Below are 15,447 nucleotides of genomic sequence, written 5' to 3' on the forward strand. Positions count from 1 at the left end.
AATCGTTTCGTCGAAAGATGCGAGATTTTACTTTTGATCTCGATATAAAACTAGACGGCGAACCTAATAGAGCTCTGGAACTTAACCATTCTTAACCCTGCAAGATGCTTCAATTACAATCAACTTTGGCAGCTTTTTCTAGCCTTTTTTTTCAACTACTGTCCTTTGGTGACGATGCCAATGGGTTACTTCCTCTTCCCGTAACACACTTGAGCATAAAATCATAAAAGAAGAGCAAATTGTCAAACTTATGTTCGTCTTCATTCGATAAACACTTCGCAGCAGTAAACTTTGCAAACTCTAACTGCAATTCTTTCATGAAATAGAACAACGCTTCGATTGTGGCGAGATAACTCTTCGGCAGTTTGCCTTGAGGTCTCCAAAAAGTGGTTTCATAAATTTCCACTAACTTTACAAATCGGACTGATTTTGCCGATTTTATTCTGAAGTCATCTAAAAAGTCATGAATTTGCGTCCAAGTACCGTCAACAACAACTAGTAAATCAAGTTCAATTATTTTGCAAAATTCTTCAAACGAATATGAACTATTTTCTGCAGAACAATTGAGATGGAAATCTTCGACAATTTCTCGTACTGGTTTCGCTGTTTTTGATGGGTAAAGCACCCAAATGTTTGGGTTTTCCGAGTCTGGTCGGGCCATTTTGCTATAATCCGGAATACGGGGGTACACATGATATTTACATGGGGAATTCACAAGCATAACAGCATGTAAAGCCGTGCTTTTTCCTGAAACCTCAATGTTGTGTTTCAAAATATGTAATGGAAATGGGAGTGAAACTCTCGGAACTTTCTTTCCGTCGAACCCGGAGCTCCAACGAGCGCAGTCGTAACAAAACCACTTTCTAGACCTGCCACAACTTAAGCAGTTGCCGCGATCTGCTATATTCAGACATGCTTGATCCGAAATTTGAACCTCAAAATCGTACTTTTTTCTTTTGATGATATTTTCTCCTGTCATATCCATGAGGATCTGTAAACAGCACTTTTGTAGTCGACCTTGAATGCTTTTATTTACTTTTCAATCCAAGTAATCTCAAAACTGATCTATACATGGCCCCAAAGATAGAAATTTTAAACCAATCAAACATATGGCGTCTTCCACTACGATTGGCAATAATTTGATAGCAAGGAACCGAATGTTTTGCAAACCGACTATATAATTACCTCGGAAAAAAGCCTCGGCTTTCTTACAAGTGACCAAATTTAGGGAGAAAAAGGTTATTTTTCTGGAAAACTCTCCCCAATTAGTGAAGCAAATTTCTCAGTTTTCAAACAGCCTTTGTACTTATTGTGCAGATAAAGAATTGATTACCTTCAACCTTCAAAAATCTTCAGGTCGATTGAGCTAACAAAAAACTGAAACCCGGAAAAAAGCGAGATAAAAAACAGTGCGCTCATTAGTTTTCATCTACACTAATCAGCAGTCTTATTAAACGGAGTATCAACAAGTTTGATATCAATGCTCGAAAAACATTTTAGGTGAATAACAAGGAGACGGGTCTGATCCAGACGGTGAACTTAATAACAAGCTAAGCAAACAAAATGAAGGCATTTTCGGCAGTACATGAATAATTGTTTCACAACTTGCTTTACCGCAATTCGAACTAAAAAGGACTAACTGCTGTAACAAATAGTGATTCAAAAATCGGCTAAAAACTTTCTTCTAATGAGATCCCTTGCTTCTGCTTCGTTCGCTTTACGGTTTCTCATAATTGTCTATTAAACTCATTCTATGGATCAGACCCGTCTCCTTGTCATTCACCACATTCTAACTCATTTTAACACAACAACTATGCCAAGAGAATTATACTGCATCGACAAAATGCTCACCGTCAAATTTAAAACTAGTATGCGATAGTTGCAGGTACTATAAGCTGTAAGTGCACTAAATACAAACGGAAACGCCTGATTATTTACAGAATTTTTTTCAAATTTTGAGTTCTATTAAACTAATCTCATTAAATTACAGCTATTTCATATGATTTCTATGATTGACACTTTTGGAGAATTTCTGACCCAAATGCATCAATAGATATTTACAGAGCGTTATTCATATCTGGTGGAATTTGAAAGCGAACTTCAAAGAAAAGACAAGGATGGCCGGCTGCTGAGCAATTAGCATTAAAATTTAATAAAAGTTTTAAAAAATGGGAAAACAATTTTATCCAGAAAAGGCTATTGAAATGGTGAACAAAAGCACAATTTACAAATTCATAGCTAATATAGCGTTAAAATTAAAGTATAATTTAAATAAGAGTTCAGACTCTAAACCCTATCTAATTGTTCCGACCATTTGAAAAATGCGGAACATTGTATTCGGGTGTTGTGTTTTAGTTTTTTTCCATGCAAAATCGGCTGCCACAAAATATCATCGAAGAGAGTTGAGCATATTAAAGCCCCCTTTTAGTCGTGATTCGAACGAAATTTGAAAATTTCAAAAAAAATTTCCCAGTGTCAAGAAAAACCGGTTTGAAAATTATGATTTTTAGTCTAAATTCGGGCAAATAACGCAAGCCATCAGGCTTCCAATAGCTTATTTTTGTTTAATTAGGCCGCAAAAACTTTGGGCCGTACTCGAGTAAAGTTGTTTTTCGATTTTTTCAAGCGCCATTTGAAATCAAAAAATTTATTATGATAACTTTGTTTTCTTTGTAATTTTTCTACAAATTTTGCCTATTTTGCTACAACTGTCGAATATTCTCAAGTCCTACGTTTTCGTTTAGATCATTTTATCATACCGCGCAGAAAACAATGTGACTAAATTACAAAAAAAAAATTGTTGTTGCGCATGACAGGTTATCCTTGTTTCTTTTCTTATTTACTCTGAGAAACGAAAAAATTTAGGCCTGTTACCTTGACAATCGCAATAACGGCTAGTGAGGCTTTAATATGTTACCACTCTTGGTCCCTAAAAAGCTTACATAGAATATGTTGTACCTGTACTAACATATGCCTCACAGGTATGTACCCCTCAAAAAACAGAGTGTAAAAACAGATGGGTTAATCGACAAAATTACTATCGCCAAGCTATATCAAACGTTCTTCCGAGAAAATTTCAACGAGGTGAACTCATGCACATGGCGAGTGTTATGCACTTTTGGAATCTGCAACACCCTGAAAAAATTCAATTTTGTGCCATATGAAAACTGAGGGGTGAAAACCCTTGGACAGTTGTCCTAAAGCATATACTACTACTACTACTACTTTCCTTTGGGTTGTCAAAATTGGCTGGAAAAATATGTAAAACCGACCCATAATCAATAGAGCTTTTTCAACTCTTCGAGAGTGGTCAGAACAACAGTTTACTGTTTTAATCAGGTTCTGAAAATCAGGTACTGTTTTGAATAAACAGAATTAGCTACATCCACCCCAACAGGTATGTCTTCATTATATAAGTCTTTTGTTACAGGGCTGAAATGTTTAACGGAAAAGTATTCTTAATTTTTCCGGTTAGAACCGCACGAAGTTGATAGGTGAAAGCTATTGTTCATCAAATCTGAAAAATTTCATAAGAGTACGCACAACCTCATTGTTTCGAACATCTATTATTATTTGTTGCAAAACACATTACAAAATTCATGTTGATTCATGTTTTTCCTTAGGTACTCAAAATTCGATTGATCACATCAACACTTATTGTAATCGATTGATCACCCAAAGGATTGTAATCGAGTTTGTTTTGTTTATTGTTATTGTAACTATGTGTATCTAATGATGTTATAATATTTTTATGAACCGATAGGAAAAAAACAGAAAACATTTGACATACACTTGTGTATTGAAATTAATTTCGATGTGCAATTAAAGTGTTATTTTTTTTTTCTTATCAATTAACAGTTATCATCTCCTTTTTAAATTATTTTCTTTTCCATATCTAGAAAATTTCAAGGATGTTGATGGAATATGTGATGAAAGGACTCCTGACTGTAACCTCGGTGACTATGATACTTTAGACCATCTGATAAATAATAAAAAAGAAAATTAAAAACTTGGGACAGATTCTTTATCACTATTATTGAAATTGCTAATTGGGTTTTTCCAAAAATAAATTTTTGACATGGTTTGAGAGAGAGAGAGAGAGGAGAGAGAGAGAGGAGAGAGAGAGAGAGAGAGAGAAAGAGAGAGAGAGAAGTTGAATTACGTCTTGACAAGACAGTATTAAACACACATCTATAAAGCAAAAGCAAAGAATAGAATAGACATTAGAGCACACATAGTTCACTTGGTGTATCGTGTGTGGGTTATGGTAGAGAAGTAGCACTTAGTCCCGTTCCGTTACAGGTTGTATGGCATTACAAGTGAGTAGGTGAAATTTCCCGAATATTGGATTGTCGTGACATGGTTTGAATGACTGAATGAAACCATGTTTCAAGAACAAATATTTTTGCAAATACGAATTTTCTTCGGAATAAAATCTTGAATTTGATTTGATTTGCATTATTTTCCTATTTAATCCAAAAGTATCAACTTGTTCTCTTCATGGTTTTTTCGGAAAACTTCATTCAGTTTTTGTCATATGGCTATTCTATTTTCTATCACAAATTTCGATTGAGTTTTCCGGGAATGATGATTTTCTTATTACGTCATGAAACGTGTTATATTCAATTAGTGTAAGATAAATGACAAATGCCTTCGATGAAGTTTTGAATATGCAAAATACTTGCATGAACTTCCTCTTAGCGAACGAAATTATCTAATAGCAATGGTTTGATCAATTACCGATCGCTTGCTCTCATAATTTTTTTTGGTTTAAGCAACTTTTTTTGAAGTAGAGACGAAGATTTGTTTCTCTAAGTTCTGGCTACCTAAATATTTGCTCATAAACACGGATTAAACGAAGTAGTCCGAAAACCTTTTTTTGCTTAGTAAAATTATTTTAGATTTGAATATCATTGAAAATGGGTGACGCAAAAGGCGATGATCTTGCTACGGCAATTTTGAAGCAGAAGATGAAGCCGAATAGGCTTATCGTGGAAGAAGCTATTCAAGATGACAATTCAGTTGTGACGCTTTCACAAGCAAAAATGGACGAATTACAGTTGTTCAGAGGAGATACGATTCTCATTAAGGGAAAGAAGAGGAAGGAAACTGTTTGTATTGTTTTATCGGAAGACACATGTGCCAATGAAAAAATAAGAATGGGAAGAGTTATAAGAAACAATCTTCGTGTCCGACTAAGTGATGTTGTGAGCATTCAGGCTCTTCCTGATGTGAAGTATGGTAAACGAATCCACGTACTTCCCATAGATGATACAGTCACTGGACTGACTGGAAATCTGTTTGATGTTTATCTGAAACCATATTTTCTTGAAGCATACAGACCAGTTCATAAAGGAGACATCTTCATCGTAAGAGGAGGAATGAGAGCAGTGGAGTTCAAAGTTGTCGAAACAGATCCAACGCCTTACTGCATTGTTTCATCTGATACAGTTATACACTGCGAAGGGGACCCTGTTAAGCGAGAGGTAAGCATAGAATCTTTGATAATAAACTTGTCAATTGAATCATACGAGAAATTTGCTGGCTCTGACTCAGATTTTCTTGTTTTGGAAATCGATAATTTTACTACCGAGTTTGAAATTGTAGTGATTAATAATCAGTTTTTTTTCAACAACTCAATTCGCACAGTTTAGTGAAAATCTTTGCAAATTAAACGGAATATTGTTTTTTGTGCGAAGATGTTAACCTCATGAGCTAACTTTTAAACTGAAAGTTTGCCTTTTATCATATTAAGGAGCTTGAGGTTTGTCAGTTTGCTGGACTAAAAAGGTACCATGAATAGTTATGAGAAGGGATCGAGTGCTAAATCATATTAAAGTCCTTTTTGTCAAGATTCAAACTAAACAAATTTTTTCTCAAAAATTCCGTGTCGCGAGAAACCAGTTTGAAGTTTTGACTTTGTTCTTTTTTCGATCGAATTAGTTTTCTAAGTTTTTTGTTGCCTACTACTATTACTACTAAAAAAAATTAAAAAAAAGTTTGCAGAAAGTTACTATATATTTAATTATGTTTGAAACACGACTGAAAGGGCTTTAATATGATATATCATTCAACCTATTCGGATGAGTATTTGTGGTACCTGATTTTAAGTGGAAAGCATAAAAAATACAACACAATCGAAAACAAATTTCCTCCCCATTTTCATTGGTCGCATCAATAAAGTGGCGCATCGGTACTCATGGTGCCCAGCAATCATCTGATTGCGGGCTCAATTCGCACATGCAATGCAATTTACCAGGTGAGCTCTTGTACGATGGCATTTGAAAAAAGACATTTGAAAAAAAGAACCTGGTAAGTTTTTTATTACCGTGGTCGGTGTACTTGCACAGTAACCGGCTATCTTTGTTTATATGTGTGATTGCAGCTTCCTAGTCAATTGGGCCGATAGAGATAATAGTGTTTTTTCTTTAAATTTAAAAGGTGGACTTAAAGCTGATAAGAAACTGCAGTTATTGAGAAGTTCGAATACTAATTTTCATTCTAGGAAGAAGAGGAAACTCTAAATGAAATTGGATATGACGACGTCGGAGGTTGTCGCAAGCAGCTGGCGCAGATCAAGGAAATGGTCGAATTGCCTTTGAGGCATCCAACACTCTTCAAAGCAATCGGTGTAAAGGTAAACCGATTGCTCATAGCCTTAGAGTTACATTAAACATTTCAAGTATCTGAAGTTAAAAGTTATTTATTTAGCCTCCTCGAGGAATTCTCCTCTTTGGACCTCCAGGAACAGGAAAGACTCTGATTGCAAGAGCGGTTGCCAACGAGACAGGATCATTCTTTTTTCTCATTAACGGGCCAGAGATTATGAGCAAACTTGCTGGAGAATCCGAAAGCAATCTGAGGAAAGCTTTCGAGGAAGCCGAAAAGAACTCCCCAAGTATCATTTTCATCGATGAATTGGACGCTATTGCTCCTAAGCGGGAAAAAGTAAGATTATGCAAGTAAATTTTATGCAAGTAAATTCCATTGCTGCTTTTCCAGAACGGAGATGCCAATTTAGGTAAATGTAATCCGTCTTGACGGGAATTCAATTGACGTGCTTATGATATTCTAACGATCATGGAAACGCGTTGCTTAAGAGCATAAATTCTAATTGAAAACAATGAGCTTTTTGGTTTTTGTAATTCTGGAAAATTAAATTGACTTGACCCTTAAAATATTGCTCAAGACATATTTTCACACAAGACCGTTTTAGCCCCCTTTAAATCATAGACGCCAGAAAAATATAATTTTGTTTCTAGGTTTGTCGCAGGGGTTATAATTATAGAGCCAAATAACGAAATGTTTTAATTGCCATATCCGCTGAAATTTTACTTCTGCTCTAGCAAGCATTTAAAATGTGAATTTTTCTTAGACTCACGGAGAAGTCGAAAGAAGAATTGTATCACAATTGCTCACTCTCATGGATGGATTGAAGCAGAGATCAAACGTGGTGGTCATGGCGGCAACAAACCGACCTAACAGTATCGACGCCGCCTTGCGACGATTTGGAAGATTCGACCGGGAAGTTGACATTGGGATCCCGGACACCACCGGGCGCCTGGAGGTCCTGAGAATCCACACGAAGAACATGAAATTGAATGATGATGTGGATCTGGAACAGGTTGCGTCTGAAACCCATGGACACGTTGGAGCAGATTTGGCTGCCCTGTGCTCCGAGGCAGCGCTGCAGCAGATCAGAGAAAAGATGGATCTGATTGACCTTGAGGATGACACCATTGACGCACAAGTGCTGGACTCGCTTGCAGTTACCATGGAGAACTTCAGGGTATGTTTAAGCCAGTTAACCATATGTGAATTTTGCTAATTAGCTCCCAATCCATCAGAGTCAAACGATTCCAGTTCTCTGTATCATTATGAAGATATTAGCACAAAATAGAAAGAATGTTCTTAAAATTATCTTTTCGTTCTAGTTCGCTCTTGGCAAGAGTAGCCCTAGTGCTCTGCGAGAGACGGTTGTCGAGATCCCAAATGTCACTTGGGAGGACATCGGAGGCCTGGAGAACGTGAAGCGGGAGCTGCAAGAGTTGGTGCAATATCCAGTCGAACATCCCGAGAAGTTCCTCAAGTTCGCTATGAGTCCCCCAAAGGGTACGTTTTATAAATTACTGTCTTAAAATCAAATAGTTTACGAATGGTTAAGAAACAAGCTGTTGAGAATATCAGAGATTTTTTGTTTTTGTTCAATTTTGATTTTTTACAGGTGTGTTGTTCTACGGACCACCTGGCTGTGGTAAGACGCTTCTCGCCAAGGCCATTGCAAACGAGTGCCAGGCTAACTTTATCTCCATCAAGGGCCCTGAGCTGCTGACCATGTGGTTCGGAGAGTCCGAGGCCAACGTGCGAGATGTGTTCGACAAAGCGAGACAAGCAGCTCCATGTGTGTTGTTCTTTGACGAACTGGACAGTATTGCTAAATCGAGAGGCGGAAGCGTGGGGGATGGAGGAGGAGCCAGTGACCGGGTCATTAACCAGGTCCTGACCGAGATGGACGGAATGGGCTCGAAGAAGAATGTGTTCATCATCGGAGCCACCAACAGGTATGAGAGATGCTAAAAACTGATTGTTTCAATTATGAAAAAAATTGGAATAAGATATTAAATTCCATTAGAATTAGTTTTCAAGGAAAAATTTGCTCCTATGAAATATGTCATTACAAACTGTTTAGATGTTTGTATGAAAATATGCAGCTGTAAAATGTGAGCGTCTGTAAAAACCTCACTTCGGATGGATTTTTCTTCAGGCCGGACATCATTGACTCAGCTATTCTGCGTCCTGGTCGGCTTGATCAACTGATCTACATTCCGCTGCCTGATCTGAAGTCGCGAATGGCCATTTTGCGGGCCAATCTGAGAAAGAGTCCAGTGGCTAAAGACGTGGACCTCGACTACCTGGCCAAAGTCACCGAGGGGTTCAGGTCAGGTGTTACTCTGGCTAATCAGGGTTGAAAACATGCTATTAGAATTGAAAGCTATTTTATTTTGAAATTTGAAAACCTGGAATCTAAATCTCCTAATTTTGCAGCAACAAATCAGTTGGATGTGTGAAATATGTCATTTTTGAATCTAGATCTATTTGTTGCGAGGAAAGAGATAATAAACAAACAACTCGTTATACTAGGATGAGTAAATGTTGAAATAGAGTTCATTATTCTAGTGGTGCGGATTTGACTGAGATTTGTCAGCGTGCGGGTAAGTTGGCCATTCGAGAGTCAATTGAGAAGGAGATTGCATTGGAGCGAAGAAGACGCGAACACCCTGACGAGGACATCATGGAGACGGACCCTGTGCCGGAACTGAGACGGGACCACTTCGAGGAGTCGATGAAGTTCGCTCACCAGTCTGTCAGTCAGAATGATGTGCGCAAGTACGAGATGTTCGCCCAGACCCTCCAGCAGAGTCGAGGACTGGGAGGAAACTTCCGGTGAGTCAAACTTTTGGTCATACTTCCCAAGGGATCTTGTCAAACGGGTTAAAGTCGTTGCTCCTTGAATGCAAAAAAAGATTGGCTAGACGAAGTTTGGATTAGTTTTGAACGATCACTTTCGAGCATTCGAAGCAATTCGTTTACAAAAAATAATCCATCAAACCAGAAAATAAATCAGTGTGCCCAAAAGTATCAGCCAAGAAGCTCGGATTGAGTTAGCGTGTAAAAGATGCTAGCCATTGGATCCAAACATTCAATGCTGTGTACAAGTATAATATGACAGATATTTGGGACCACGCAAAAGGGGGTTGGGAAGGGAAAGATGATGTTAGCTTGATTTGAAGTTGGAATTTCTTAACGTGATGTGAAATTTGAAGATATCTAAAATTAAAAAATTCCCTGTTTCAGTTTCCCGACCTCGGGTGCCTCAGGAGGAAGTGGAGGCACTGGAGCCCCTGGAGGAGCCGGAATGTTCCAGAACAACCAGGATGACGATGACCTCTACAGCTAAGCACTCCCAGCCCAGCCCTGATGCAAGGATCAACTGGAGGCGGAAGTGCTGATTTCAAACGACTGCTGATTGAAATGAACAGTGACTAATTTTAGATCTGAACTGAACTGAACTTGTTCATTGACTTAAAAGAGCTTATCGAGCCCCACAACTCGCAGCTCTCTGGTTAACTGATTGGTTTTTGTTCGCTTAATTTTACCTGTTTTATATAGTAGTAAGTTATATCAAATAAAGAAACGAGTGATAAGTTATAATACCATAACAACAATTTAGGCAAACTGCGTTTGTCGGCAAAGTTAGACAAATGGAAGTTAAGATATCATCGTGATTATATTTACGTAATTTGTTTAAAATGTGATGTTTTAAAACTAATTGAATATCTGAGATGGAATTTTTCAAAGCAAGTCAACCAAGATTAAAAAATCAATTAGAACTGTTAAAAAATGGGCCCAAATTTATCGAAACACTGAGCAAACAGTTTGGCTTGTCAAAGTTTTTAACGGAGGTGAATTTTTCCTTCTCAAAAATTATTCAAAGTTGAATTAAGGCAAGCTTCTTGGTCGTATTAATCCGTCAAGAAACTTAATTGTACGTAATTAAGAGTTGATCAACGAAGTGAAGATTCCCAAATAGGTCTCGATTTTTTGTTTTTCAGAAAAGTCTTGTCTTCAATTGCTCAAAAACTAAAAAAGTGAATTCAAAAATTATTTCATTTAGGGATAAGCTTTGAATTAAAATCAAAAAGTTCATATTTACCAAGGTATTTAATTCAACTTCATCTGCTACAATTTAGGCAAAATTGATCTTTCCAATTACGAAAACTTAAGTGGCGAGAAAACTTCAGATCTCTCAGCGGAATAAAAGTTTTACCGAGCCAGTTTTTTCAAATTAGTAAATTGTTTCAAAAAGTGAATCGCCAACTGTTCAGGAAATGCGAAGAGCATTATAGCCAGATATTTTGTCTCTGAACTGCGAAAATTGAATTTTTTTTCAAAAATAAGACAATAATTATTTAAATTAAAACTCACGTGACATGTCTTTGTTGAACAGTCAAGCATTTTTTCAGGCAAAAAAATTACTTGATTCATGTATTTGTTGAGCACTGCAGAATTTTTTTTAAATGCAAATTAAACATGTTTTTGTTTTTGTCTAAAAATTAAGCTTTACTTAAAACAAAAGATTTAAGAACTCAGATGAAAGCAACATTTCTTTGATTTATATAGCGAAAAGGAAAAATTGTCTTGGTTGTCCTGATAGTTAGTTCTAACGCAAACCAAAAATTTCTCAAGTTTGCAAGTTTCGTTTTAAAAATTACCAGGTTAATATTTAAAATTAAATTTGATTTTGTGCAATTTTGTTCAAACCACTGAAAAAGGGGAAGAACTTTGGATTCGGGTGTTTGTTTTTTTTTGTTTTCCACGGAAATTCAGCTACCACAAATAACCATTGGAATGATATATAATATAAAAGCCGTTTCAGTCGCGATTTGACTGAAATTAACACATTTCAAAATTTTTTACACTGTGGAGAAAAATTGGTTTGAAATTTTGATATTTGGTCTGATTTTGAGCTTATAAGTAAAGAAGTTAGTAAATGCAATAGCTTATTTAAGGTTAATTTAAGCCACGAAAACTTAATTATACTGAAGACAAAGGAGTTTTTGGAGTTTTTTAGCGCAATTTTAGGAATCAAAATTTTCTAAGTTCAAAAATTTCCGCAATTTTTTTTTTCGTTTTTCTAGTCATTTTTTTTCAAAAACTGTTTTCCAACTGACCAAATTTTACTATGACCAAGGTTGAAATAGAAATATGAAAAGCAAGCTTTAAACTAAAATCAAAATTTGCATACCGGTTTTTCTCGACACTGAAAATGCATTTCCACTCGACTCATTCCGGTAATCTTTTGTGGTACCTGATTTTTCTTGGAACGATATGCTTGAAAGGAACATAAAATTGCGTGGAATCAGGCCTGGACTTCATTTTTTGTTTGATCTTTCAAAATTGCAAATGTTTTAATTTCTACCCGAAGCTACAAATAACCATGGATACTTTCATCTAAGAAAACCTGCTAATTAGTTGGCAAAAATCTCGTAAAAATGGAATGTGTAGTTTCGCGCATATTAGTAAATTTAGAACTTTGCACAGGTTTATGACAAGAAAAAATAACTTGCTAGGTGACCAAATCAGCTTCTAGATCCGAAAAAACTGTGCTCGAAATTTTTGGGGATGAATTTCTTTCATATTGATGCTTATCTCACCTTTTGCAAACTTAAAAAAAAATTTTGTGGCTCCCCAACAGTTTGTGGCACCCATCAAGTGTTACTAGTTTTGGCTCTTTTGAGCGAAAAATTGAGTTTGACATACAACATTGCATTTTATTCCTGTAAATTATTCAATCTCAAAAAAATTTATTTGAGCATAACAATTATTTTGCGGTGACCAAATATTAGAAAATGTTCCAAAAAAAATCTGTTTTCCTGACTTTTATAGAAGGGTACCTAGCAGGTTTCCAGGATTGGTTTTCAAGGATGTTTATCTTTGAGCTCCTGGCAGAGTTCCTGGATACCCCGTGCCAAGAAGTTCAGGATTGCCCTGGAATCATTAATTTCCTAGCGTGAGTCCCAAGTTTCTCCCCAGGCTATGTAACCCGGGTTATACTCAACTTTAGTAAGTTAAAGTCACACCACAATAGGATAGTGCATGTAATTGATCGCTTTTTCGTTCTTGATGAACAAGATGTTATGCATGGCATTTTTAATAAGAAGGTGACGCGACATTCTTGTGTCATTTTTTCCTTGTTTGCTTTAATCGCAAAAAATTTCCTAATCAAAATGCAAAAAAGATAAAGAAATTTCCAATTTTTTTTCTCGTGTGCAAAAACCAGAAAAAACGTCAGTTATTTGACTTTTAGTAGGCATCTATTTCGAAGATCCCAAATTGATAAAAATGATATCACTTGAAGTAGTTTTGAAATGGTTAAGTTATTTTCGAAGTTATTCTGCTTTTTACTGTCTTTGAATGTATAATAGTGAAACAATTTTGTTTTTGAAATCTGTCAATGAATCAGTAGCGGATTTAGGGTAGACAGGGGCAGACGCCCTCTCGCCTCAGGGATTTGTCGACCCCTTGCCTTTGTTCTATTTCAGACAACCATTTTTGGCTGACTGAACCTAAATTGTTTCTAAAGGCGCCTTTGGCGCCAGGATATACTTAATTGAGGGGGGAAAGGACGCCAAAAAAAATCTTTTTATGATCAAAATTTTCCAAAAAAATTGCCTAAAAACGCCTCTATTGGGCTAATTTTTCAAAAAATGCCCAAATTTTTTTGTCACAGTAGGGTTTATTTTTTGTCAAAGTAGAGCATTCGATGGTTAAAGTAGAACTTCTCGACCAACTTTCGGTATGTTTCGACTTTCTTGGCCAAATTTTGACATGCTTTGATTTCCTGACCCAATAAAAAAAGTGAAAAATTTTCTTCGACCCTGTTCAGATATGTTTGTGTTTCGACTTTCTCGACCGTCTTTATCGAAACTTCAAAAAAAATTGTTCGGCGCCACAAAATTGGGCACAATGTGACTCTCTCTCTCGACGTTCTCAACTTTTTCAACCTATAAAAGTTTCCAAAATTCATTCGATCTATCTCATATTTGTTTCAACAGGCTTTCAGTACCCAAGGAATTTTCTGTGCATGATCTGAAATTCTTTATTTCTTACATTAGTTGATTCTCAGATGTGAAATTCTTTATTCCTTTCATTAGTTGATTCTCAGATGTGAAATTCTTTTTTTGATATCTTGATGAGAACTTGAAAATTTTAGATCCGAAATAACCTTGACAAACAAAATTTCAGATATGAAATTAGATCTAAGAAACCCTTTGTTAAATTATGATTTATGCATTTCGAGCAAACATTTGAATTTTTCTTTTTTGATGTTTCTGCGATTCCCAATTATGTTGAGATTAACCAGCGGAAAAAAAAATTTCCAAAAAATTCCCAAATATTAAAACATGTCAATTGTAAGGACGACTCAACCGCTCAAAGCCACCGATTTTGTTATCAAGTCGGTATTCGCTATTTGATATTTTTCTAATTAGTCAGACTTTCGAAGAACTTGTTGTACTATTTGTGCTTCGGTGGTTTTATATACATATAGTTTTCAAATTTTTAACCAATCATTTTGAACAGGAGTTTTTATAAGCACCTTAAAGCCAGTGATGACCTGAGTTCAAATTTAAAAGGAAATTGTAGCTGTGATGATCACTTTTTGAACAGTTATCGAAGCTTCAAAACTGCCAATTTGCCTAATTATTAACGCGTTACTAGACGCTAGCAACATAAAGCGTTACTAGACGCTTTATGTTAAAGCGTTACTAAAGCGTTACTAGACGCTAGCATCATAACTTTAAGCTTTCTATATAGTGTGGAGGAAGTTTTCAAAACAAACTCCAAGAAAAATTGCTCTTTACTTCTTTTTTTTTTTGAAAATTTCATCGTTTTTGCAAATTAATGTGTTCAAAAACTATTCCAAAATTTAGGGCAGTCAAATGGTTCAAGGTTTCAATTTGTTTTTGGGAGGGGGCAGTTTTGACAAAAAAGGGTTTTTATCAGGGGCGAGCTTTTTTTTAGGTCAACCAATTTGATAGCGGTTTTAGCCTCTTATTGGAAAGTTTTGACCAAAAAATTGCGCTTTTTCGGCGCGCGGTCACCCCTGAAAATTAGTATATATTGGCGCTGAAGGCTCCTTTAGAACGTTTTTAGGGTGCCCATGGTGTTCTGGGACCGCTCGGAATATCTTTTGACCTTTAAAATAAAACTCAAAAATTTGCCTCTCCCTGGAGAAAATCATAGATTGTTTATGTTTAAGGAAGTCATGGGATTACAGTGGGTTCTTCGGTGGGTCCCTTCATCTTCTTCATCGCCGGAAGACAACCAGCGCAACTTCGAGGATCATCATATGGCATGTTTGAACTAGGACCTTCGTCAACCTTCCTAAGGAAAATAGCTCACAACTCATTAAATGAAAAACCAAACTCATGAAAACCAAACAAACTTTGTGACCTTTTTCATAAAGGGTTGCTTTGAATGCTGTTACTAAAAAAAAGTGTTTTTTACATAGCATTTTAACAATCCACGGACCTAGAATTTAATAAGTACTGAAGGGAATTTCGTGTCGTTCACCGAAGACGAGAAGATAATTGCATGTTTTTTTTTTCTAAATGTTAATTACCAATTTTAAGTAGCGTCGTATGTGAATAATCACAATCGAGAACATTTATCTGCTTTGAAAAGTTTGGAGCTTTTTTCCATGTTCTCCTCACGGCATTTCGGGTGTTTCCACTTATTCTTCTCAAAACTAAATCTTGAAAAAAATGCTGTGCTGGAATCTTGTTGAATGAAATTAGCCCATCAATTTCATGCATCAAAACAAATCATATGAAGCCAGTCGTATCCTCCATATTTATATGTAGATATAACCGAGCAGAAAGCCGA

General features: G+C 36.2%; 3 protein-coding genes across 3 annotated transcripts in view; 1 reads left to right on the forward strand and 2 right to left on the reverse strand.

The window, feature by feature from the left end:
* The window catches only part of LOC134845282 (dynein light chain roadblock-type 1-like), an 18,006-nt gene extending 2,897 nt beyond the window's left edge, over positions 1-15,109 (reverse strand). Inside the window, exon 1 of the mRNA XM_063862227.1 lies at positions 15,099-15,109. The gene's annotated coding sequence lies outside the window, so the exon portion shown is untranslated. The remainder of the gene's footprint in view (positions 1-15,098) is intronic.
* On the reverse strand, positions 7-1,538 carry LOC134844417 (tRNA-uridine aminocarboxypropyltransferase 1-like). Its single transcript, XM_063861085.1, has one exon. The coding sequence runs from the start codon at positions 983-985 to the stop codon at positions 152-154; it is 834 nt and encodes a 277-aa protein (XP_063717155.1). The 5' UTR covers positions 986-1,538; the 3' UTR covers positions 7-151.
* LOC134845281 (transitional endoplasmic reticulum ATPase) lies at positions 4,624-10,349 on the forward strand. The gene is made up of 9 exons (XM_063862226.1): positions 4,624-5,486; positions 6,506-6,637; positions 6,712-6,948; positions 7,376-7,789; positions 7,935-8,112; positions 8,225-8,561; positions 8,765-8,938; positions 9,178-9,444; positions 9,856-10,349. Exons 1-9 carry the CDS (start codon positions 4,920-4,922, stop codon positions 9,956-9,958), a joined length of 2,409 nt encoding a protein of 802 aa, XP_063718296.1. The 5' UTR covers positions 4,624-4,919; the 3' UTR covers positions 9,959-10,349.
* Positions 15,110-15,447: the final 338 nt, after the last annotated feature.

This window comes from Symsagittifera roscoffensis, chromosome 4 (assembly GCF_963678635.1).
Source record: "Symsagittifera roscoffensis chromosome 4, txSymRosc1.1, whole genome shotgun sequence".
NCBI lineage: Eukaryota > Metazoa > Xenacoelomorpha > Acoela > Convolutidae > Symsagittifera > Symsagittifera roscoffensis.

Coding starts and splice junctions, on each gene's coding strand:
- LOC134844417 (XM_063861085.1), bottom strand. CDS start 985: ATGGATATGACAGGAGAAAATATCATCAAAAGAAAAAAGTACGATTTT.
- LOC134845281 (XM_063862226.1), top strand. CDS start 4,920: ATGGGTGACGCAAAAGGCGATGATCTTGCTACGGCAATTTTGAAGCAG. Junction 6,638..6,711: donor TCAAAGCAATCGGTGTAAAG/GTAAACCGATTG, acceptor TTATTTATTTAG/CCTCCTCGAGGAATTCTCCT. Junction 8,113..8,224: donor CGCTATGAGTCCCCCAAAGG/GTACGTTTTATA, acceptor GATTTTTTACAG/GTGTGTTGTTCTACGGACCA.